Here is a 23,134-nt window from a genome sequence, read left to right as displayed (position 1 = left end):
TTCAACACCTGGCCGGTTCTCTGAACGCCATGGTGGACGAACTCAGCCTCCGGTGCATGGTGGATCAGGAATGGCGTCTGAACTCTGACGTGGCGCAAGATCTCTTCCTGCAGTGGGGAGAGCCTTGGTTAGATCTATTCGCCACCGAAGAGAACACGCAATGTCATCAGTTCTGCGCATTGGCATTTCCAAGACGGCACTCGCTCGGAGACGCTTTTCGTCACGAGTGGAGTTGCGGTCTGTTGTACGTCTTTCTGCCTATACCACTTCTGCCCACAGTGCTGAAGAAGATCAGGGGCGATCGGGCAGAAGTCATTCTTGTGGCTCCGGACAGGGTTTGAAGAGTATGGTATCCCGAGCTACTCAGTATGAGCATCGATCCCCCGATCCGTCTGCCTCTTTGGGAGGATCTTCTGTCGCCTCAGCAGGGGACGGTCCTCCACCCGAACCTGTCTAGCCTCCACCTCCATGCGTGGAGATTGAGCGGCAACAGTTGACATCTTTCTATCTTCCTCCCGAAGTCTGTGATGTCATTCTGGCTGCCAGGCGTCCGTCTACCAAAATGGTATACGCCTGCAGGTGGAACAGATTTGTGGCATGGTGCTCAGCAAAGGCTGTGGATCCCCTGTCTGCCCCTCTTTCTGAGGTTCTTCTGTTCCTTCTCTCTTTGGCCCAGCAGGGCTCTGCTCTGGGCACTATCAAAGGTTATCTTTCAGCCATCTACGGCTTCCATATCAGCCTTCTCTTTTTAAGTCTCGGTTGTTAACCGTTTTCTTAAGGGCATTACGCATACGTTTCCACCCGTACACTTCATAATGCCTCAGTGGGGCTTAAGTCTTGACTTTTCTGATGTGCGCTCCCTTTGAGCCCCTTCATAGCTGTCCCTTACATCTTCTCACTCTAAAGACGGCTTTCCTGGTTGCTATCACCTCTGCCAGAAGCGTGAGTGAGCTCCAGGTCTTTACTTCCAAACCTCCTTTCCTTTCTGTTCATTCGGAAAAGGTGGTTTTAAGGACCAGTCCTTCTTTTCTGCCAAAGGTTGTCACGCCCTTCCACATCGGGCAGACCATCACTTTGCCCATTTCATTCCACCTCCGTATCCTTCAAGGGAAGAAGAGAGGCTCCACCGTCTGGACCCAAAACGTGCGCTCGTATTCTATCTGCAGCGTACACAGCAGTCCCGGGTGGATGATCAGCTTTTTGTTGGTTACGTGGGCACCAAAAAAGGTCGAGCTGTGCACAAACGGACCATCTCCCGGTGGGTCGATCTTTGATTCAAAGCATGTTACTCCTTGGCCAAGAAGGAGCCTCCTATGGGGCTGCATGCCCTTTCGACCAGGGCAACTGCAGCCACTATTGCCTTAGGACGTGGCGTTCCCTTGCAGGACATTTGTAAGGCAGCTACGTGGGCCTCGCTGCACACGTTCACCATGCACTACTGACTTGAAAGTCAGGTCCGGAGAGACGGCTTCTTTGGCCGTTCTGTGCTCCATGACTTTCTGGTGTAATCTTGTTTGCAGACCCACCAACGGGGATGGAATTGTTGGGGGATCTATTCTAAGGTAAGTAATCTATCACTAACGTGTCTCTTTCAGATGCACAAGTTACTACTTGTGTAACGATATGTATGTAAGAGACATTAGTTGGTAATAGATTCCTTACCGATCCTCCCCGTTCTGCGAACTGATTACTAAGGTTAAGGTTATCCCCTTTTAGGGCCCTAGTTTTATGCACGAATGGTCAGTATCTTGCATGGCTCTGCGTTTCGGTGCGTAAAGTTATGTACAGAACTGACGTCAGCACGCATGGGTGTAGTGTCTGTGACGTCATCTCGGTGCTCACGACGCCAGTGACGGACGCGGAGCCGCACGACACCACCTACCGATACGCAGGGGTACTGCTAAGCAAAACCTTCCCGATCCAGTCTGACGCCTGGGGAATATTTTAAGGTAAGGAATCTATCACTAACTAATGTCTCTTACAGATATATTGTTACACAAGTAGTAACATGTGCTTTAAGAACTGAATAATTTTCAATGTTCTACACAACGAAGCTATAGTTGTTGATTATTTGCTCTTACACAAGTAATAACCATTGGCAAAGTCAATAACCCTGACTTGTTGTAGGTCTAATGTTATTTGCTGTAGTATTATATATTTGTATGCAATGACGGAAGCAGCAGCATACCAGCAGGGTGGCACACTATGCTAAGCACAGATTTATAGCTTGTGTATTTTTAAGCCACACCCTTAATCACATCGTCCACACCCATATTTACATCGATCACAGCCCTTGAGAGACCCCCTGTTTTTTCATTCCACTTAAAGCTCTACACGGACCTTTTTCACTCACCCGTACTGCTATATGGGCTGGGGTGACTTGCATTCAGCAGCTTCCTCGCTGCCCCTTGTCTCCTAGCAGACCACAACAAGCATTGGATTAGCCAATAGGTCTTGCCTTTGGGACCTTATAAGTGTTTAGTTACCCAGCACAATATCCTTGGTGCAACAACATCAATTGTTGCATGACTAAACATTTATAAGGTCCCAAAGGCGAGACCTATTGGCTATGCCAATGCTTTCTTTGAACAGAGAAAATCATTGTTGGGAGCAAACCTCGATACACAGTTGGGGAAAGCTGTACCATTAGTGGAAAGCGCTAAGAAAGTTGCAGACCGTAGCAACGACTATTGCTGCAAAACAATCATCCACAGTGAGGCAATACAAGACCCTGTTGACCCTAATGGCATGACGCATAGGCCTCATTCTGTTTTGCAGGCTTCGTATGAGACCTATCCAGCAAGAACTTAATTTACAATGGAAACAAATAGAAGGCTTGTGGGTAGATACGGTTCGTGCCACAAGGCACTTGAAGCATGCCTTTAAGTGCTGGAGGATCCCAGTAAACCTAAATGCAGCAATTTATTTTCTGCTGATAAGTGAAAGGATAATACTCACTACAGATGTGTCCATAGACGGATACGGAGGTCACTTGCAAGAACTTTCAGCCAGAGGCTTCTCGTCAGATGCAGAGGAGGCGGCTCCACATCAATGTGTTGGAGAAGAGTTGCAGCGAAGACTGAAGACACCTACTAATTTGACCCCAGCCCTACCGACCTTTCTGCAGCTTCAAATTCCATGCAAAGAAGATGATCCCCGTTCTGCAGCCAGCGACCTCCAGAACCCAAGGAAGACTGCTTGCCTTTGATAAAGACCAGACCTCCCAAGGACAGTGGACCTGTCCACAAGAAATCTACAGAAAGGACTCTGGTGCTCTCCAGATCCACGAGTCCTGACCACTGCACATGATGCTTCCGGTCCAGGTGGCCCACTGATCTAGAACAGGTTCCCTGGGGTTCCTGACCCAAAGTCCAGCGTTTGCTGACACCTCCTGGACTCCACAACGACGCCCCCGACTGGCCCCAGTAAGGAAAACCCAACATCAAAGGACACTCCTGCACCCGAAGCCCCTGAGCCTTGGGGAGCTCGAACAACAGTGTCCCTAAGACCCACCGCATCCCTACTTGCCTCTGCTGTCGTTGGCGTTCTCCGAGCAGCCTCCGCTTCGACGCCTGCAGCCTGTTTGTCCAAAAGAGTTCCTCCATTGGAGAGCATTGAGCACCGGATGCTGTATCTGCGCCCTGCCGCCCCTGTGCCGCTTGTGGTGCAGGTTTGGTGCAGCCTTGTGGCCTCCGAAGCCTGCAACCGATTTTACCTACCTGCAAGCTGCAGGGCTTGAAGCACCCCAGTCTCTATTGAAACGCATTGGGCACATCTCCGTAGTTGACCTCTGCACCTGGCCGCCCCTGTGCCTTTGGTGGTGCAGACTTTCTGCTTACCTGAACCTCGCCCTCTGCTGACAACCCCTGAAGACTGGAAATGTAAGTGGTATACCCGTAAATCTGCATTATTAATTTCCTCCATTGTTCAACATTGAACTGTGTGAAAATTGCACTGTCGACTTTTTAAAGACTAAAGTATTTTTCCTGAAAAACTTACTTACCTTTTAGCAAAGATCTTGGTCTTAAAATAAAACTCCAACAGCTTATTTTTATAAAATTGGGGTGGATCTCCTTTTTGAGTCGTGTGTCCCTTATTGGTTAACGTGTAAGCAATACATCTCTTGCGCTCATCTCTGTGAGGCTGAAGGCTGCTCGCCCACACTACCACTAATGGAGAACTTTGGGTTTGCATTGAGCCCTGTACACTTCTGGGGTAATATCTGGACTCTGTGCACAGTATAACTTCCTAGTATATACAGAGTCCGCTTCCTACAGGTACATTTTCAAAATATTTATTCTCCTTTGCCAAACAGCATGGTCCAGAAATATATCGTCCATGTCTTCTTCAAGCACAATATCAAAATACTGACAGTCCATGGTTTCTGAGAGTAACAGTGATTATAATCAATTTGGACTATGTCCCTAGAAAATGTAGCTGAGTTGGCAAGTGGTGTGCAAGCCTCTTTCCACCTACCTCAAGCCTCTTATTTTACCTGTGGCCCTTAGGGCTATCTTCTTTTATTTATTTTATTTATTTACTTCAGTTTTATATAGCGCTGGCTAGACCCGGAGGTATCAGAGCGCTTTACTTAAGGACTCAGCAAGTTAACAAGTTACAAAAGTTTCACAGTAGTTACATAATGGATAAATAAACAGTACAGGAGTTCATTAGAGAATAGGAAAGTCAGGATAGGAAAGACCAGGGACAGCAGGTAATCCACAGGGAGGAGACTGCAGCGGGGAAGAAAACTAGACAAACGTCTGTGATCCGGCTGGTTAGGTGACGGCCATAGCTGTGTGACAGGGTCAATCTCCCCTTTAGCTGTCGGTGCAGATCCGCCGGGAAGCGGACATGTATGCATTTAGGGCTCTGCCAGAAAATAGTGAGGATCAGGAGGGAATTAGAAGGCTAGAAACCAAAGGGAGGTAGGCGCTGGCGAGGATGGAAAGGTAGGAGAAGGATTGTGGTTTTGGCAGCCATCTTAGTCAGGCACATCGAGTCTGTTAGACTCCATGGCTCAGTGGCTAGTTCTAGTTGCCACCAGTTCTAAAGTTGGTTAAAAAGCACAGTGCCAAAAATCCTGGAAGAAACATCAGGACCCTGGTCTCAGAGAGGCGGCTGGAGTAATAGCAACTTGGGTTGCCTCCATTCGTAGCCCCAGTCTTCTCGTGGACGGCCGCCATCTTAGTCAGGCAGCTTGGGAGCGATGCCCTGGGTCAGCTCACTGTGGTTCTAAAATTATTCAGGTCTTGTGGGGGCTCTTTAGGGCCCCTGGAAACTCTCATGGGTGGCAGGGACGCTTCCCCGACCCTCCACTCACCGTTCGGCTCCGGGCGCGTTCACAACAGTTCCCAGGGCACCATTTTCTCGTTCTTGTAGGTAGGGCATTGCGGTTAATGATTCTGTGGTGCAAAGTCAGAAAAGGGCAAGATTAAACTTCATGTGGTCCGCCCATACTCCGATTGTGAAAGCTTTGCTTTCGATGGGATAATAGTGGGGAGGAAATCCGCTCAGGAGGATTTGAGGGACGGTTCAACACAGAGCATTAATTCCGAGCGGCCATTGCTGGGCCAGGCACCTCGTGGCGGTCGTGGTACCCCCCAGCCCGGCATTCAAATAGTAGCTCCAGAGACAACACGGCCGCCGCCAGACTGTCCCCTCTCCATCAGCGGCTCTGAGAGTGGTAGCTTAGACACCTCTCGTCCACGCCTCACCTCCGATGGAATGCAGAACAAACAGTCTGCCATCTTCGCTCGGCGCGGAACCGTGAACTCTCGTTTCTAGGCATGCTCTCTTCCTTATTCTAGTATTTATGCCTTTGTCCTTCATCATTGTTCTCATTGACCCATGTGTAACTTTTTTTTCATACCTTGTTCTGAGAAGGACTCTGATATTGCTGAACCCCGTAGTCTTTTCTTTGCAACAGGGGGACCCTGATGTTGCCTTATTTTATCAGTTATCTTTCTTTTTTGGGGTTTTTTTTTAGCAACAGAATCCTCTGGACTCTCTTCATCTATTAGTGGTTTGTGTTGCTTTATCAATGTTTTCCTATAGCTCCTGCTTGCCTCAGATTTTGTGATATGGTACCCGAGGTTGTCTTGCTCCATTTTCTTGTGGCTTCAATTCTAGCTTCTTTCTATTGACATGTTCCTTCTATTTGCTTCAGCAGCCATATCATCATTCTTCTCGTCTGGAACTATCTAGTGCTGTTATTCACACTCTTTCACCCCCTCTTCCTAATCATGTAATTATCTTCATTTACCCTGTTCCGGATTTTGGTGTCAGCTCCATGTTTTATTTTGCTTATCTTTTTTGCCCTGCTAGGTACCTAGAGGAAGTTGGATACACAGACACTATTCTGGATATGCGCTCAAAAAGAGTACGTGCTCTGTTGTCACGCTGCCCTGAGGAGCAAAATGGGTCAATGGAGCAGAGCGACTCTGGCGTGGCACCAACACTGACTCCAGGTCCGGGACTGAGTGAGGGGCAATCACCACTTATACGGCAGATTGAAGAGCAGATAAAAAGGTATAATTGATATTTGACAAATGCTAAAACCATTTTAGTAGCTTGGGATTCACAACTGTGTGGCTGCAACTCTATAATAAGTCCTTGGTTTTGGAAAAAGTTTTTTTTTAATAAGTTGTGTTTTTATGTGCCTTGTTCTCTGGATGGCATTAAATGCGACTGCTCTCTCATGGTAAAATAATTAATAGTTGCAAAGAAGTGATTCAAAATACTCAAAATGCCACACTCCAATATTTCGAAACTTCCTCATTTGTATTTCTTTCCATTGCTCTCCTTCGGTTGTCAGTTTGTACTTCATCTAAACCTGGAACATTTATTTTGCCTTTTGTATGTGACAAAATGTGTCTCTATGTTCCTTAGAAGTGAACAGTAGATGATGTTTATATATGTTGGGTCCTCAAAAATGTCACATGCTTGTCGATTGCTGGTAAAATTCTAAGCACTTTCCATACATGTCTTTTTATTTAATGTATCCTGTAGACACGGATGTTCCTGTGATATCACAATGTAAAAGACTAAGCCTCCTACTACTAATAATAAGCCCACCATAGGAGCAAGATTTTAGGATGGCAGCAAGACCTTGTTAGTTGTATTGCAAATTCTCTGGTTGATTTTTTTCTTTGTGGCTACCTTGTTGATTACTCTGTTCAACAAAAGTTCAGGGGTACAGACTTTTTTAGGGTTTCTGTCCTGCTCATCCACATTGTTTGGGTCTGTGTCATGGTCATTTGTTACCTTTCCTGCCCTTTTAACTCTGCCGACTGTTATGGTTGAATCTAATGTGAAATGCGGGTGGCCAACCTCTACACCTATCGAGATCCTTGTGAGTTCTTGGCCAAAAGACTGGGATCAAGCATTGTATGAACTAGCTCTTTGGTGAGGTTCTGCAGGATCCTCTAAAGCTTATATATCCGAGTCGTCTTAGGGTAGATGGGACAATGTGCTGTATTTGGTATTTGTCTCCGCCAAAGCATTTTTTTAAAATTAAGGACATTAAAGCAAGCTCTATATTTCCATTCTCCTGAATAGTCTCTGTGTGCGATATTCCTCGTTCTTCTGGCTGTGATGGAGCAGACTGGTATTCCTCAATGCAGGAGGAATGTTGTTGATAATACATAAAAGATCTCTCACCAGGCCCCTAACTGCACAAGAAACTCTGTTGGGGACTGTGTTCAGTGTGCCAGAGTGGTTGAACAAGTACCTAGTGGCTAAGAGAGTACATGTCAGTTTCCTCCCACAGATGGAGGTGACAAATTAATGAACAATCCCTTTGAAAATGGCCAGTATAGTCATTTTATTACAATATGAATGATTGTGGCATACACATTACAGAGTGACTAGTATTAAATTTGGTTTTGACGAATGCCTAAGGACTCATTTTGGAGCCAAGGAAAGACAGAAACATGTTGACCTCTGAAGGGGGATATTTGTTTTGAACCCCCCTGTCCTCTTCTCTTTTAATCCTTTCCACGGACTCTACCAAATACATTTATTTGAGCCCTTGCAATAGTTTTATATTTCTCTACACTTTTTCACGGGACTCAGTCCCTGACTCACCACTAACATCTTGTGGCGTCTCTTTGCCTTAAAACACCTCTGCTCCTTCCCACACCACTACATTAGGTGGGGAGTTGTAGCCCACATTGGGGACCGACTGGCCCCGATGTGCGGAGGGAGCCCAGTGATGAAGCATGTCACCTTCGGGTGAGTGAGGGTTCTTGTCCGTGAAGGACATCTCTTTCCCACTTACACAACATCCCAATCCTATTTTTGGTAGAACATATCCTCAGTGAGGTTCAGGATTTAGATAGGGAGTGATATGTTCCCTGTTGCTCTCCCTTGGATCCTACGTGTGGCATTAATACATAAAAGACCAACTGTATTGTGCAAACTAGACATTTCTTTGTAGCTTACTGTTCGGATATGAAAGGTAAAACCATATCAAAGCATGTTGCCTTCAGGTGTGTAGTATCTAGTTTTGTATGTAATTATTTAAAAGGAAATAATCATTGTTAGAAATGGGGCTCTTGAGTTGGCAGAGTTATGCACCTTGTGAGAGTAGGGACTCTTCCTTCTAGTCAGGATGAATAAAGTACACACCTAAGATTGGCAGTGCTCATCCTCTGGTAGCTTGGCACAGAGCAGTCAGGCTAAACTACTGAGGCAATGTGAAAGCATTTGAATATAACCAACAGTAACACACTAATTGAAAGTCAGAAGGATTGCCGTACGTTTAATGAAATGGTGTAAAAAAAGTTTCCTTTTCTGAATTGTTGTATTTTTCAATGCTTTGTCCATGAATGTAACGTTGTGAATTGTTTCAGGTATTATTTGTTTGTCTTTTGAAATTGATGTGGATCTTCTTTTCTTACCTTTGATAATTTCATCATAAAATATATGAAAAATCTTAAAATGGTTTAATAAATAACCTAAATAAAACATAAAAGGTATTGGTCTGATGAATGCTATAAAGAGCTAAAAGCTGAAAATACCAAAGGAGTCCGGTCCCCCCCTTTGTCTTTGATAAGTATTACGGCCCTACCTGACTCTTGTCCAATGGGCCTAACCCCTTTAGCGATTTCACTTTCTAAAAGTGGCATTTTCAAACACAATTTAAAAATCAACCTGGTCGGCATAGCAGTTAAAAACTGTGTGCGTAGACACTGCAGTGGCAGGTCTGAAGCACATTTGAAAGACTGCTAATGCTCGTAGCATTTGATTTACAGGCCCTGCACTTTACAGTGCACTTTACTAGGGATCTATTAGTAAATCAAATATGCCAATCCTGGATAACCAATCAGAATCTCAATTTACACAGAGAGCATATGCACTTTAGCACTGATTAGCAATGGTAAAGTGCCCAGAGTACTAAATCCAACAAAAACAGGTTAGAAAAATAGGAGGCAAAAAGTATGCGGATATACCTGGCAAAAGAGCCAGGTCTAACAGTCATCTTATAAAATTATACCTGCTCACTGTACAAGACATGAGACTTAAAAAAATATATATATAACTGTTAAAATCTTACTCACTTAGTTGCCCAGCTAAGTTTGCCTGAGCCCATGTCCGAATGTTTACTTAATATACGATTAAAATAAAAAAAGCATGCTGTGTCATACAAAACAGGTCTAGTTGCTGATATCAACAATAGTTCATAAAACTTGATATCACTGTAGCCAGTTAGAGAACACAATTTATATTGAGTGTAAGGCATTCTACTTATTTGGTAACTGTACTATGAAGGCACGGACTGGTTTTGATATGCATCAGTACCATAAATATTTAAGATGTATCCTCAAACTTTTTTTTCTGAGGTAAACAAATACTTGGCCAAGTAAACATCTTTAATCTGTAAAATATAAACATCTTGGGTTTTAGTTGTATAGGACAGGACACCTGTGGGACTCTGAAAGAAATTAGAGGAATTTAATATGTATTATCAAATAATTATCTGGTAACCAACTTTGATACGACCACAATTAAAATTCGATAGAAATCAATTTGGGCGTGGATGGACATTGTGAATATTCCGGTTGTGGAAGTAACTTAACTGAATACAAGCACTTAGGGATGAGCTTCCATCAATCTCGGAGGCTTGAAGAAAATGTTAATAAGTTTATGGTGTGGTGGTCCTCGCTCCATCCAGTTCTTGCTGCCATTAGTGCAATGGTTCCCCTGCAATTCTTTTATGGAATGGATGTTCGGGCTTTGAGTGTTGACTGAGATTGGGAAAAGACAGATGGATTTGAATTTTTTGTCTCTCCCAAACTGTGTTATGGCCCAGGCAATGAAAATGATTCTAGTTTGAAATCTTGGTCAACTACTGCTGCTGTTCGTTCTATGATATTTTTGGGAAAAACTGACACTGTCTGAACAACCCAAAGAGGCATCATTATGTAGAGATAAAATAATTAAAAGTGAATTTGGATGGGCAAAAGAAGTTAATAGACGGTTGCAAGATATAGCAAAAATCCTATAGAGTAGTAACTGTAATGCTGTCCTCCCCACAGCCCATTGCAGAAACGAACTGAAGAAGCAGGGGGGAGTCGGTTGGGAGAGAAAAAGTCTTGGGGTATTTTAGACACAAGCCTTTGGTAATTCATCTATGTGAATCTTGGAAATCTAATTCCGCCTTTCGTTATCTTAATGGTTTGCCCAATTGTAATATTACAACATAATCTTAAGGCTCTGGATTGGTCTCCCATCCTCTCCACTCCCACCCTATTGGGATAGCATATTTTAAGAACGCCTTAAGATTAAGTGGTTGTGGGCTGAAAATGAAAATTACTAAAGTTCTTACCACGAGGAAATACTGTTAGGCACAGCGCATGATTTAAAATCACTTCACGCACCGCATGTTTTTATATGACTCACTGCTCACATATATGGAATATTTACCCGGTGGTTGCCCACACCTTGCAAACTGACAGCCACCTTTGCTGGGGATGTGTACACGTCCACACCACCCACACATAATTATTACGGTTGCTATCTGTCAACCTGGAGAGAGATATAGACCTCGATTACTGTTGGAATAACACAGATATTTTTATTCACAATGCGGTACAGGATATTACTCCCCTCCCTGCCTTCACCTATGTCTTACGCCAACATCTTAGACACAGCTGAGATGATTATCTGCGTGTATAGGCCTGCTTATACACAGCCTCTATTTCAGTCGCCTCCTTCGTAAGGAAAAAAGCTGTAGCAGTCGTCCCTGCTCCCATGGGCCGAGTTCAGCCCTTGCTCACCCCCATGAATCTGCTCTCCTCCCCGCTTACCGATACTTTGCTAGCGCCTGGCTTCAAACTCCACGCTCACTGGTTCTGTTTCCTCTGTGACTATTTAAATACATCTTATCAGGCTCGAGTACCCGTCCACCCTCTTCCGGTATTACGCGGTCACATGTGCCTAACTTTGTGTTACGTGTTGTCTGTGTCTATTGTCCCCAGGTACATTACTGAAATAACAGTGTGGCGAGGACTGACCCCTAGCCCTGAAGAAATTGCCGGAAATCTTTTAAAAGGCAATGAAACATGTTGGCTTTCCATAAGAATTGATGGGGTGCGACAGTATGTTCTATTTTTAAATTGCGCAAACACATGGCAGTGATCAAAAGTTGATGGTTGTGCCAGTGGTTGTTTAGCTCGTTTTTAGCTTGTAAAAGCAAAAAAGAGCGGGAATTTTTGCTTTGATAGTAGGGGGGGGGGTCAGGATTGGGTGGCTTTTACCTTTTCACACTATCAACTTATTTGTGCACTTGTTTCACACTATTTCTTTATGGTTTTGGAGGCTACCAATGATGAAAAACGGAGCACACTGATGAGAACCCATCAGCGGCTCCCATGGTGGTGTTTCTGTGAGGTGCCTCCATTACCTTCACATATTTTTAGGTCTCGCCTGAGCCAGTGCATGCCCTGCGAGACATTTAGTGTGTGGGTTTTCAAAGGGCTACCACACGCTTTTGCTTGGCTCAGCTTGCGGTTACACGCGTGTAGCTGCCATCTGCCTTTCCTCCGTCAAGGGTCATTAAGTGCATGGCTCGCGGGCACCCACACAGCCTGTGAGCGATCACTTTCGCGGCCACGTCACTTTCACAGCCACGCGGCCAATGCATGTTTTTCATTATAATGCGCACGTCTATGTCTCAGGCAAGCTCAATGACGTAAGAGACAACATTACAGCACACACTCCCTGCCGCTCCCTTTTGTTGTCCATGTTGTTACACTGGAGTTGTGCCTTGCGTTACAAACAAAATAAACATAACATGGAGAGAAAGGAGGAATTTCCATTTGAGAAAGCTGATTCTACTCTGTTGCTCCACGACTCGCTGTTGCTCTGCACCACACATTAACTGCGGCCACTGCACGATGTTGGCAGCATGGCAGAATCACTTCTCCTTTAATCGTAGCGAGTCTGCTCTGCTTCCTTGACCGGGGCCGGAGCTTCGATCATCATGCAAGTGTTCGCATAATGTAAGAAGCCACAGTTTTTCACAGTTAGATGTCTTCACAGTAATGAATTAATTCACAAAACAATGACGTGTCAATCTTTAAAGCCATATTTGTGAAAAAAGTTTAAACTGGGTCTCCGCTATTCCACAATCCTGTTTTCTGTCTCCCAGGTGCCGGGGTGTTGCCAGGCCTCCAATGCCTACCAAGGTCCGCTTAATCAGACTGGATACAGAAAACGTATTCTGTTTGAGGTGTTATCTGATGGCAACAAAGCTATGCCTTCTTCACAAATATAAATCTCTACTTCTTTCCATAGCACCTATTAACAATATTTGGAGGCTTCCCCAGCACGTCTAATTTCTGTCTGATTAAGGGGCTTTGGAAAGCAAGTGATTTACAAAGATCACACTTTGATACAATGGCAGAGCTGTAAATGGAAACATACGAATACTGGTTTTAGTCTGAAACTTGGCCGACTGACTCCCACGCAAACTCAACTCACCTGCCCCGGCTGCAATTAAGAGCTTACTCCATGCAGCAATCACTTCAAAATTTCACAGTGGATCAGGGCTTTAATTTGTGCTTCACAAAATAATTTACCCATGATCCTGTATGTCAAACAGATGAATGATGCTGTTACACACCCTGATGAAAAAGGAGCTCTTCGTTTTTAGACCGGGCCACAGGGAAAAATTAAACAACGATTCCAAGTAAAACATTAAAATACATGTAATGCATGTTAAAACGTAGTTTTATACCTTTGCACAAAGCAAAGTGCGATATATGCCTCTGCCAATTCAACATTTTTAAATAATGGCAATTCTTTTTACATCGTTTTATTGTATTTTATTGTACATAGTAAGTTTTGAAAAGAATAATAAACTGTCAACAACTCTGAACAAACAGGCACGAGCAGAGGCGCCATCTGGCTTTCCTCTCGCTCGCACAAGCGTGCGCGCCTCGCTTCAATGCCCCTCCCCCGCCACAGAGCGCGTCTCGCAGCTTATTCTTCAAAGGCATCCTACTTTTATTTTGTATATGTTTCTTTACACTAGAAATTGACTATACTAATTATCAACACTAATTCTGTATGGGTTTCCGGAGTGGCATGTTACTCGCCAAAAAAGCGCTTCAACACCCATCACGGGTAACAAGTGCTATATAAATGCAAATCTTTCTTCCCCTTTTATCCATCCGCTATCCTTCTCACTCCAAGTAACAAACTAATATTCACCACTGAAATTTTGCAGCGTGAATCTTTCTGGATTCACTATGCTGTGCATTATTCCGCGGTCTTGTGGTTGGGTCAGGATTCGTAGTCTTTTCTTTGTTTTTTTCTTTTTCTTTTTTCTTAGCCCAGGTGGGCGTCGGCGCCACACCCCCTTGGGTGTATTTCCGGTGACGTCGGCATGCTTCCTGCGGAAGCTCCCACTCTTGGGCGCCATCTTCAGATTCTTTTTTTCCGCGGTCGGGTCTGGATCGTTCCCGTTTGGGCTCCAGACATTTTTGGAGAAAGAAGAAAGAAAATACAGAAAATACGAGGAAAAGTCATCTGAAGACTCCAGGGGACTTCATCAACGAAAGATCAGCAAGGATAAGGCGTTTTCCATCGAGATCTTCGACGACCGTCGACGAACACGCGACCAGAGAGGCCCTGGACGCTCGATGATGGACAACACGCCGTTCAAGTTCTGCCGTAACTGCCACCACAAGTACGCGCAGAAGGACCAGCACCCGGTATGCAACCTTTGCCTCCCGGTGGACCACGAAAGCGGAGACTGCAACGCCTGTTCCGCCTTCGCCCCGAAGACTCTTCATGTGAGAGAGAGGCAGAGGGTAGCACACGCCACCCTGCAGGGGAAGGCCCCGACTCCGTCACTCTACGAGCTGGGGATGTCCTCCGAGGAAGAAGACAACGCTGCCGCCGAAGACGACAGCTACACGGTCGTAGAGACCGATTACACGAAGACTTCTGACAAGGTAGGAGACTCTTCGGCCCCCAAGAACCCGAGAGACTCTGAGTCTAGAAAAATCGAGCGCAAGACCCCGAAAGCGCCGACGCCAAAAAAGGCGGCGTCCGCGACTACTCCCAGGCCCAGCGGATCCTCCGAGAAGGAGTCCCCGGCGCAGAGAGCTGCTGATCAGCAGAAAACGTCGAAAATCGTCCCCGAAAAGGATCGATCGACGCCGAGGGAAAGAGACCCAAAACTGACGACGACGACCAGAGACCCAAAATCCGGCTCGACGTCGAAAACTTCGACTCCGAAAGGCACGGCGACGAGCCATCCGCCGAAGAGAGCGGCCGACCCATCCGACGCGGAACACGCGGCCGAGATGGAGAAGAAAAGAAGGCGCCTCGAGGCAGAAATGGAGAACATCATGCAGCGGAAGAAAGATTTCGACGCAAAGATGAAAGCCTTCACGATCCCTCACAAGACCAAACCACCGGTGGTGGAGGCGGTCGAGGAGGAAGAGGAGATCGCCGAAGTCACCGAGGAACAAGACCAGGACGTCGAGGTGATCGACGACCAGGAGGAGTACGAGAATCCCTACGATAGTTACAACTATGGGGAGGAAGAGGATGGCAGGACAGACACAGAGTCGGCACCCTCCGACCTTCAGGAGGTAGATTACATCGATGTCGACACCGACAGCCCGGAGGAGGTGGTCGACACTTACCCCTCGAGGCCCTCGCCGCCGGACGACATCGGGGCCTACAACTCGGTGATACAATCTGCCGCAGCAGCTTTCAAGCTCAAGCTCGACGAAGAGAAGCAGAAAGCAGACTTCCTTCTAGAAACATTGCTCCCAACACAAACGAGGAGCCAATTCCTTCCAATGCTCGAGAGCGTCTTGGCTCAGGGGAAGGAAGCTTTCAGGAAGCCCGCAACATGCAAGGCAGTAACTCCCAGAACTGAGAAGAAGTACAAGCATGCCACAAAGGACCCGGCCTACATTCAGGGCACGGTCTCCGCAGACTCCATTATCACGGCCACAGCAAGGAGGAGGGCTAACGTACCCACTACCTCGGGCCCACCACCGGATAAGGAGAGCAAAAGGATGGATCTGGTGGGCAGAAGGATCGAACGGAATGCCGCGACCCACTGGCGCATGGCTAATTCCAACGCCCTGATAAACAGGCACATGTACCAAATCATGGAGGGACTAGGGCAGTTGGTGAAGGACTTGCCCCAGGATGCCAGGCAAAAAGCCGAAAAGCTGGTTGAAGAGGGAAAGAATGCGGCAAATTCTTGCCTTAAGACGGCTGTGGAAAAGTAAATTTTGCCATGTTCTGTGTCCCTACGTGTCATCCATCAATGTTATGTGTGCATGACCAATATGCATATGTTATTCCCCATGTCCGATTCAAGACGCAATTATAGTTGTGTCCTCCTCTGGTATGTCATTTCCCAGTCCTCATGAGTAATATGAGTATCAGGCCTATGTAAAGCTACGTTGCCACGTTTCTCAGTGTGCACGTTATTCTATTATAAAGTCCCCGTTTCCAGGCCTCAACAGGGCCCGGACATCAGATTCAGCTCCTGTCCCCTGAGCCCTCGCTGAGGAGCGATCCAGCCCCCACCTGTATCCTCGACCTTTCACTTACTTCCTGCCTCGCAGTGCCCGGTGCAGCTTGGCTCTGCCTCTGAGTCTGCCAAGACTATGTTATGATTCCAGTTATCAGTTTAGTCCTCCTTCTCTGCATTCCTAAGCTACTGAACTACATCAATAGTTTCCGTCATTGTCTAGCCTATGCGGCTCCATGTTAAGAGAAATACTGTATTTAATGGTCATTTAATATTCTTCATCACGCACTACATGTAGAATAATGCATGGTCCAGTCTTAGAGTCAAGTTAGCTTTTCCCCTCATGACTTCTAGTTTATATCAACATGTTCCCTAAAACATCAGATACTAGATAGGGTTTAGGTACATGTCGCTCCGACCCTCCAGACTTTAGTCTCTGCTCCTAGCACAGAGTTCATAGCCCCCAGCTTCTCCTCGTAACACGTCATTGCCAGTTTGCGCGCACCATCAGGTTAGAGGTCCCGGCTCCTTAGGTAGCCCCCTCCTATGTTTTGCAGCGTGAATCTTTCTGGATTCACTATGCTGTGCATTATTCCGCGGTCTTGTGGTTGGGTCCGGATTCGTAGTCTTTTCTTTGTTTTTTTTTTTTTTTTTCTCTTTGCCCAGGTGGGCGTCGGCGTCACACCCCCTTTGGGTGTATTTCCGGTGACGTCGGCATGCTTCCTGCGGAAGCTCCCACTCTTGGGCGCCATCTTCAGATTCTTTTTTTCCGCGGTCGGGTCTGGATCGTTCCCGTTTGGGCTCCAGACATTTTTGGAGAAAGAAGAAAGAAAAATACAGAAAAGACGAGGAGAAGTCATCTGAAGACTCCAGGGGACTTCACCGACGAAAGACAAGCAAAGATAAGGCGTTTTCCATCCAGATCTTCGACGACCGTCGACGAACACGCGACCAGAGAGGCCCTGGACGCTCGAGGATGGACAACACGCCGTTCAAGTTCTGCCGTAACTGCCACCACAAGTACGCGCAGAAGGACCAGCACCCGGTATGCAACCTTTGCCTACCGGTGGACCACGAAAGCGGAGACTGCAACGCCTGTTCCGCCTTCACCCCGAAGACCCTTCGTGTGAGAGAGAGGCAGAGGGTAGCACACGCCGCCCTGCAGGGGAAGGCCCCGACCCCGTCGCTCTACGAGCTGGGGATGTCCTCCGAGGAAGAAGACAACGCTGCCGCCGAAGACGACAGCTACACGGTCGTAGAGACCGATTACACGAAGACTTCTGACAAGGTAGGAGACTCTTCGGCCCCCAAGAACCCGAGAGACTCTGAGTCTCGAAAAATCGAGGGCAAGACCCCGAAAGCGCCGACGCCAAAAAAGGCGGCGTCCGCGACTACTCCCAGGCCCAGCGGATCCTCAGAGAAGGAGTCCCCGGCGCCGAGAGCTGCTGATCAGCAGAAGACGTCGAAAATCGTCCCCGAAAAGGATCGATCGACGAGGGAGAAAGACCCGAAACTGTCGACGACGACCAGAGACCCGATATCCGGTTCGACGTCGAAAACTTCGACTCCGAGAGGCACGGCGACGAGCCATCCGTCGAAGAGAGCGGCGGAACCATCCGACGCGGAACACGCGGCCGAGATGGAAAAGAAAAGAAGGCGCCTCGAGGCAGAAATGGAGAACTTCATGCAGCGGAAAAAAGATTTCGACGCAAGGATGAAGGCCTTCACGATCCCTCACAAGACCAAGCCACCAGTGCTGGAGGCGGTCGAGGAGGAAGAAGAAGAGGTCGCCGAAGTCACCGAGCAAGACCAGGACGTCGAGGTGTTCGACGACCAGGAGGAGTACGAGAATCCCCACGAGAGCTACAGCTATGGGGAGGAAGATGAGGGCAGGACAGACACAGAGTCGGCGCCCTATGACCTTCAGGAGGTAGATTACATCGATGTCGACACCGACAGCCCGGAGGAGGTGGTCGACACCTACCCCTCGAGGCCCTCGCCGCCGGACGACATCGGGGCCTACAACGCGGTGATACAATCTGCCGCAGCAGCTTTCAAGCTCAAGCTCGACGAAGAGAAGCAGAAAGCAGACTTCCTTCTGGAAACATTGCTCCCAACACAAACGAGGAGCCAGTTCCTCCCGATGCTCGAGAGCGTCTTGGCTCAGGGGAAGGAAGCTTTCAGGGAGCCCGCAACATGCAAGGCAGTAACTCCCAGAACTGAGAAGAAGTACAAGCATGCCGCAAAGGACCCGGCCTACATTCAGGGCACGGTCTCCGCAGACTCCATTATCACGGCCACAGCAAGGAGGAGGGCTAACGTACCCACTACCTCGGGCCCGCCACCGGATAAAGAGAGCAAAAGGATGGATCTGGTGGGCAGAAGGATCGAACGGAATGCCGCGACCCACTGGCGCATGGCTAATTCCAACGCCCTGGTAAACAGACACATGTACCAAATCATGGAGGGACTGGGGCAGTTGGTGAAGGACTTGCCCCAGGATGCCAAGCAGAAAGCCGAAAAGCTAATTGAAGAGGGGAAGAATGCTGCAAATTCTTGCCTTAAGACGGCCCTGGATGGGGCAGACACCGCCAGCAGGCTCATGATGATGGGCGTCACGGAAAGGAGACACGCCTGGCTCAGGATATCCGGTTTCAAACCGGAGGTGCAACACAGCATCCTGAACACACCATTCAACGGCAGTACGCTTTTCGGACAAACAGTTGATGAGCAACTCAGCCAACTTAAGAAGGATAACGAAACAGCAAGATCCATGGGAGCATTGCAGTTCAGAGGGAACAAGAGGGGCACCCCGTCACGGAGGCCCGGCGGAAGAGGCGGAAACCAGCCAGGTACATCACACCAGGCTTTCCAGCAAACGCACCAGGCAGACTCGCAGGGTCAGCAGGGCCATCAGAAACAGCCCTGGCAGTACCAACAAAGAGGCCAGTCCTTTCGAGGGAGAAATGGACGGGGACAAAATAGAAGAGGGGGCCAGCAGCCCACCTCCAAGTGACTTCAAAAAAATCCGTGTGCCCACCCACAAAAAAGATCCCAGGGGGCAGCACGTACAGATGGGTCAAGACAAACTAGACACCTACGACCACAGGACACCAGTGGGAGGAAGATTAAGATTCCACCTCCAGGAGTGGAGAGGAATCACATCAGACAAATGGATCCTCAACATTATCCAATTCGGATACTGCATAGAGTTGGAGGCGAGGCCAACAAACAGAAAACCAAGAAGAAAGCCGCTAGCAAGCAAGCAGCTGCAGTGCCTTCAGGAAGAAGCAAAAGAACTCCTGCAGAAGCAGGCCATAGAAAGGGTACCCTTCAAGGAAAGAAACACAGGAGTATACTCAACATACTTCCTGGTACCAAAAGTAGACGAGACAATGAGGCCCATTCTCGATTTACGGTTCGTGAACAAATTCATAAGAACGCAAAAATTCAAAATGACCTCCCTGCAAGAGGTGCTCCCACAGTTGCAGACCGGGGACTTCATGGTCACTATAGACCTCAAAGACGCATACCTGCACATCCCAATGAACAGGAAGCACAAGCACATGCTCAGGTTCACCGTCGGAGAAAGCCACTACCAGTTCACGACACTGGCCTTCGGTCTAAAATCGGCACCAAGAGTTTTCACAAAGTGCCTCGCAGCAGTCGCAGCGCACCTAAGAAGGCAGGGAATACATGTATACCCTTACCTGGACGACTGGCTGGTGAAAGCAAACTCATACCAGAAATGCAAGCTGCACGCACATACAGTGACCAGCACGCTCATAAACCTGGGGTTCTCCATCCATTGGAAGAAATCATCAATGGAGCCGGAACAAGTGAAGATCTTCCTGGGAGCACAGATCAACACCTTACAGGGCAAGGTGTTCCCCAGCGAGAAGAGGGCGAGGGCGCTGGTGAAGGAAACTCGCCTCTACCGGAAGGGACAAGCTCGGACAGTGAGGACGGCGAGCAAGATCATGGGGATGATGGCATCATGCATCCACCTGGTACCGAATGTACGACTCCACATGAGACCCATTCAAGAATGGCTACAGGAGCAATGGTCACAAGCTACAGGCAGTTGGGAGGATCTAGTGGTTGTAACGCACGCAGTGCAGAAGGAGATGACATGGTGGACCATGGAGAACATAGCAAGGGGAAAGCCTCTAACGCCCCCAACGCCAACAGTGACCATCACCACAGACGCATCCCTGAAGGGATGGGGCGCTCACATGGAGGAGCTCAAGGTGAGGGGACTGTGGACACCGACGGATGCCACAAAGCACATCAATTACTTAGAATTGAAGACAATCTTCCTTGCACTGAAGGCCTTTCAAACAAGACTGTACAAGCACAGGGTATTGATACAAACAGACAACACCACTGCGATGTTCTACATCAACAAGCAGGGGGGCACACAGTCCGCACCGCTTTCAACGCTGGCGCAGGAGATATGGAGATGGGCCATCCCTCTCAAGATAGACCTGCTAGCCATACACCTACCAGGGAAGGACAACATACAAGCCGATTGGCTCAGCAGGCAGACATCGGCATCCCACGAGTGGGAGCTCAATGCTCAGGAGACAAGATACCTGTTCGACAGGTGGGGGACACCATCGGTGGACCTGTTTGCCACACGCCAGAATGCAAAATGCCAAAACTTCGCATCCAGGCAGCCCGAGGAGGGGACACTGGGGAATGCCCTATGGATAGATTGGTCAAGGACATTTGCCTACGCCTTTCCCCCGATACCACTGATGCACAGAGTACTGAGCAAGTGCAGAGCGAGCAACATGACACTGATACTGGTCGCACCGCAGTGGGCGAGGCAGACCTGGTACTCGCAGATCATGGAGATGACACAGTGTGCACCCCACAGATTCAGCAGGAGGAAAGATCTACTGTCCATGCAGAACGGAGAGGTACTGCATCCAGAGCCAGAGAGCATGAGCCTAGTAGCGTGGCTCCTGAGGACATAGAGTTCGCACATTTGAGACTACCAGAAAGCACCCTGAGGGTACTTCGGGAGGCACGAAGGCCCAGCACTCGAAAGTGCTACGTTGCGAAATGGAAAAGATTCACAATATGGTGCAGACAGGAAAGACTCCACAATAAGATGAAGAGGGACTCCACAGTGCTAAGGTACCTGACGCACTTACTGGAGAAGAACCTTAGCTCATCCTCGTTAAGAGTTCACTTGGCAGCGATAGTAGCCTACACAAGGGGAGAAACGTGCAGGAGCTTCTTCACATCACAGGTGGTGAAGAGATTCCTAGAAGGAGCGAAAAGGATCGCACCACCCAAGCGGGTGCCGCCACCTGCATGGAACTTGAACACAGTCCTAACGGAACTCATGAAAGAGCCCTTTGAACCACTTCACAAGGCCTCCCTAAAGATGCTAACTATGAAAACAGCCTTCCTGGTTGCGATAACGTCCTTACGCAGAGTAAGCGAGCTTCAAGCGCTGACGCTACAAGAACCATACATACAAATACACAACGATAGAGTTGTGATGAGGACTGACCCACACTTCATGCCGAAGGTGGTATCCAATTTTCACATGAACCAGTCTATACAGATACCGAGTTTTTTCCAAAAACCCACAACCAGCGCAGAGAGAGCTCTGCACACCCTGGACGCCAGAAGGGCAGTCATGCACTACATTGAAAGGACAAAGGGGCACAGGAAAACGAAACAGTTTTTTGTGTCCTTCGCAAACAGCTTCATGGGCAAAGCAGTAACCAAAAGGACCATTGCACGATGGATCGCACAAACAATCCAACTCTGCCACAAACGGGCAGGACAGGAACTGGCCGAGGGGACACGTGCCCACTCCACCAGGAAGAAGGGCGCTACAATAGCCTTCCTGGCTAACACACCCATAGAGGACATATGCCTGGCGGCAACATGGGCTTCGGTGCACACGTTCACGAAGCACTACTGTGTGGACATACAAATGAACAAGGAAGCTCAAGTGGGACAGAAGGTGCTACAGCACATATTCAACACCCAACGCTCATCTTCCACCCAGCCGCCACAGAGATGAGAAACCGCTACAAAATCTATGCACAGCATAGTGAATCCAGAAAGATTCACGCTGCAAAACGAATAGTTTTCTTACCTGTCGGTGTAGTTTTGCAGCTTGAAGATCTTTCTGGATTCACTAGCGAACCCACCCACCTCCGCCAGAAAGATGAGGCTGGAGAGAGAAGAGGTGGTTAACTAAAGAATAGACTTTGAAAATACAAAGCGGTAAATACAAACTAAGAAGAACATTGCCATTACTTCGGAAACGAAAGAAACACGGAAAAAAAGAACCCGAAGATGGCGCCCAAGAGTGGGAGCTTCCGCAGGAAGCATGCCGACGTCACCGGAAATACACCCAAAGGGGGTGTGACGCCGACGCCCACCTGGGCAAAGAGAAAAAAAAAAAAAAAAACAAAGAAAAGACTACGAATCCGGACCCAACCACAAGACCGCGGAATAATGCACAGCATAGTGAATCCAGAAAGATCTTCAAGCTGCAAAACTACACCGACAGGTAAGAAAACTATTCGTTTCCGCCCATTCATGACATATTCTGTTACGTTTACATCACATGTCTGAGTTACGCCTTCTTTATCCCTTATCTTTCGCGACTGCTACGCGTCACGCCTTCTGCTCCACCCACTGCTACGCCTACTGCAATGTAATGCTATGTGTTTGCGTTATGTATATATGCTCATGTATTGTTATTAAAAGCCAGCGCGCTCATCCCAGCCCCAGCAGCTGCTGGGCCCTGTCATCCTATTCCTATGCAGGTTGTCCTGTTCCTGTCCTTATGCTGTATTAAACCTGCAAAACTCCTACTACCTCGAATCTTGACTCTTATTTATTGAGCTATCTGTTATGATATATGTCTAGTCAAAAATAGGGTATTATTTATTTATTTACCACATAATGGCGCCCGAATAGGGACTTGCCCTTTCCCCACGCGTCGGTGAAGCCACGCCGACCCCTGACCCTCTGCAGTCGTGACGGAACTCTTCTGCGCAGTGGCAGATATTTCTGCTCAAGTATCCCTCAGGCCCACGGAGGAGACGGAGGAGGCGGTCCAGCATCCAGACGAGACGGTGGAGG

General features: G+C 47.8%; 1 protein-coding gene across 3 annotated transcripts in view; it reads left to right on the top strand.

The window, feature by feature from the left end:
* The window catches only part of STRN4 (striatin 4), a 316,827-nt gene that overhangs the window by 62,932 nt on the left and 230,761 nt on the right, over nucleotides 1-23,134 (top strand). For all 3 annotated transcript variants that reach the window (XM_078660996.1, XM_078660994.1, XM_078660995.1), the window contains one exon: nucleotides 6,328-6,531. In XM_078660996.1, coding sequence (XP_078517122.1) covers nucleotides 6,328-6,531 — 204 coding nt within the window. The remainder of the gene's footprint in view (nucleotides 1-6,327; nucleotides 6,532-23,134) is intronic.

The sequence above is a fragment of the Lissotriton helveticus genome, chromosome 9 (assembly GCF_964261635.1).
Source record: "Lissotriton helveticus chromosome 9, aLisHel1.1, whole genome shotgun sequence".
In the NCBI taxonomy this organism is placed as follows: Eukaryota; Metazoa; Chordata; class Amphibia; order Caudata; family Salamandridae; genus Lissotriton; species Lissotriton helveticus.
Note: the sequence above shows the minus strand (reverse complement) of the source record. Positions and strands in the feature narration are given on the sequence as shown.